The sequence below is a fragment of the Musca domestica genome, unplaced genomic scaffold (assembly GCF_030504385.1).
Source record: "Musca domestica strain aabys unplaced genomic scaffold, Musca_domestica.polishedcontigs.V.1.1 17, whole genome shotgun sequence".
Lineage (NCBI taxonomy): Eukaryota > Metazoa > Arthropoda > Insecta > Diptera > Muscidae > Musca > Musca domestica.
In genome coordinates, this window is record NW_026712230.1 from 3,667,658 (window position 1) to 3,670,312 (window position 2,655).

General features: G+C 33.9%; 1 protein-coding gene across 1 annotated transcript; it reads right to left on the reverse strand.

Annotated features, from left to right (window-relative positions):
- Positions 1 to 1,636: 1,636 nt before the first annotated feature.
- On the reverse strand, positions 1,637 to 2,354 carry LOC101897762 (uncharacterized). Its single transcript, XM_020037941.2, has 4 exons — positions 2,292 to 2,354; positions 2,086 to 2,250; positions 1,856 to 2,029; positions 1,637 to 1,783 (listed from the first exon to the last, which is right to left on the reverse strand). The coding sequence occupies exons 1-4, from the start codon at positions 2,352 to 2,354 to the stop codon at positions 1,637 to 1,639; spliced, it is 549 nt and encodes a 182-aa protein (XP_019893500.2).
- Between the last annotated feature and the right edge of the window lie 301 nt (positions 2,355 to 2,655).

A 2,655-nucleotide genomic window follows, 5' to 3' on the forward strand; every position in this document is an offset into this window, starting at 1 on the left:
TTTTTTTATTATTTTTTTCTCTTCTTTCAAATAAGAGAATATCGTTGAAACTCTATAAGGTTATTTTAATGATGTTGAAATTATTCTATTCACTAAAGTTGTTTTCCCACATTGAGTTCTTTGAAATATTATAGAATAATATTATTTAATGAAATAAAAATTAGCAATAATATTGGAATCCAATGTTAATCTTTGATTTGTTAAATAAAGAGAAGAAAATGAACTCAGAATAAATTAAATCAAATCCGTTTGAGTTCTCTTTAAAGTAGGAAAAGGTTGCTTTGGACGTTACAGGGGCTGCAACAACACTTTACACTTTCCTTGGATACATCATGTTGCAGTCACGGTTGGGTGGGCTCTTTTGAGCAACAAAACATCATGTTGCTCGCGTCATTTGGTCTCTTTACTTCTCCTCTATTTCAACATGTTTCGATTTTCTCCAAATTTAAAATACCTTTCTGTTACTAGTCTGTTAACTTTTTTTCTTACAGAGCTCTTGCTCTACTAAGCTGTTTCCGTTTCCTCCTATAGTGCTAGATCCTTTTTTGTACACCCAAAGAAAAATGCACGTAATTTTTTTTATATTTAAATAGTAGCTCAGTGGCAATGGGATTGTCCAAGGTTAGCGAACCCCCCCTCCGACGAGCTATAAGGCCGGTTCCAAACGTGCACTCCTAAAAAATGAGAATCCTGAATACTACCTGCCACATTTGTTTTATGTTATACGCTACATGCTAGATCGACTCTAAATGTCCTGAAATGGTTTTGGTTCAAAACCTAGTGTCCAAAACCGTTATTTCGATGTGGCAAGTTTTGGCTATATCAAATGATATATATCCTCTCTAGCCATATGATACAGGGTATAAAAATAATTATAATTCTGCAATTTTTTATGATGTCGACTTCTGGAACTCAAAAAATTAAGGATTCGCCTAACTAATTTAATTCGCTTAACCAAAAAAAGGAAATTTTAAAATATTTTAAATAACTAATTATTGAATTATTTAAATTGTCTATGTTGTATGGATTAAAATGCGCAGTAATAACCCAACATACCAAAATGGCTGGAGAATAATATTACAATAAGCTTATGAACATAAGCCTTAAGCTTGACTTGACTTTTAGTATTGAAAATGGGCTATGTAGGTATACCTTTTGGTATAGCCTCCATATAACGATACCTCCCGATATTCGGTATTTTGATGATTTCAGCGACATTAATCACTGGCTTCAAATTTCGTATTTGACGTTTGTAATAAGTACAGCAGCCTATGGCAGAGAATTGCCTACACATGTCCATGTCTTCATAGCTGTCATATAACAATTTCATTTAGGCGGTATTTTCCGAAGGAAATTTTTTGAAATTTTCAAATTCCTTTCAATTGGTGGAGGGTACTTAAATATTGGTCCGTCCGAGAAAACTCGTTACAATTTCACCCTAATGGGAATTAATCCGAGGTCAGTTCTAAGATGGTACAGCCCTTTGAAATTCTTTCACTCACTTCTTTAACTATCTTGGTGACGTCCTTCCAACATCGGTTTATCCTCTGTTGTCAGTTAGTCATGGCCAAATGTCATCAAAAACGCATCAAACCAATTTCTAATTTATTTACCAAATCTTTTATTGATTTAAACTTCATTCAAACTTTAATAGAACTTCTACCTCAGCAGTTGGTCGACCAAAAATTATCCAGCTTGTCCAAATTGAATATTCGCCGGAAGGTATGGGTAGGGCCTGTAACAATCCGGAATTTATGCGACACCCTTTAATGAGTATATTGTGCTGAAATATTAAAAGTAACATAAGGAGACGTCATTGCGACACTCATTTTTGGAACTCAACAACTATATTTACATTATAAGGACAGGTGTGATTCAAATTAGAACAAGTTTGCAGCTCGAAAATATTGTAGAACAAGTTTGCCAAGGGCTTTCGCCTATTACTACCAAGAAATTCGCAGAAGTCAATATTGTAATTATAGAGAGCTTTTCTGCCAAGTTCACCACGTTTCTTGAAGCGAAGCAAGAACTAGAATTTAAAAAAAGTTTGGAAACATATTCACAAAAGGAAAAGTTAATCCTCACATCTGCTTCCTTTACTGGTTTCCTGCGCAGCTCAAAATCAACATTGATTTCGACAACATCCCGTTTGACAGCTTTCAGGGAACATATTTTAAAAATGCCCAAACTTTCATTTTTAGATGTGCAGCGTAAATTGGTTAACCTAAAGGCAGCCTTAAACAAATAGAATTTTTAGTTTATTTTGGAATTTATTCGAAAATGTCACTTACCATAGCAAAGTTAGCTGCGAGAATTCCAAATGCCAAAAATTGCCACAATTTCAGTAGAGTCATTGTTTTCGAGCGTAGCTACCAGCTGAGCTGAGCTAATATGCGCGACTAATGAAGATTTTCATATTTCCTCCCAATTCTGCTGTTCGATAGTTAAATATGAATTTTTGTTAAAAGCAACAATTTACATAATCTGTTTATTACGATCAAATGAAATGTATTTAATATCCCTTCATTTGATTAAAGTTGAGTCACTTCTATGCACGGGCTTTGGCTTTCAAAATGATATAAATGACGGAAACGTCATGTACCTGTATAAAACCAATGAATATAAGGAAATAAAACTCAGTTATGGTTCGAAATC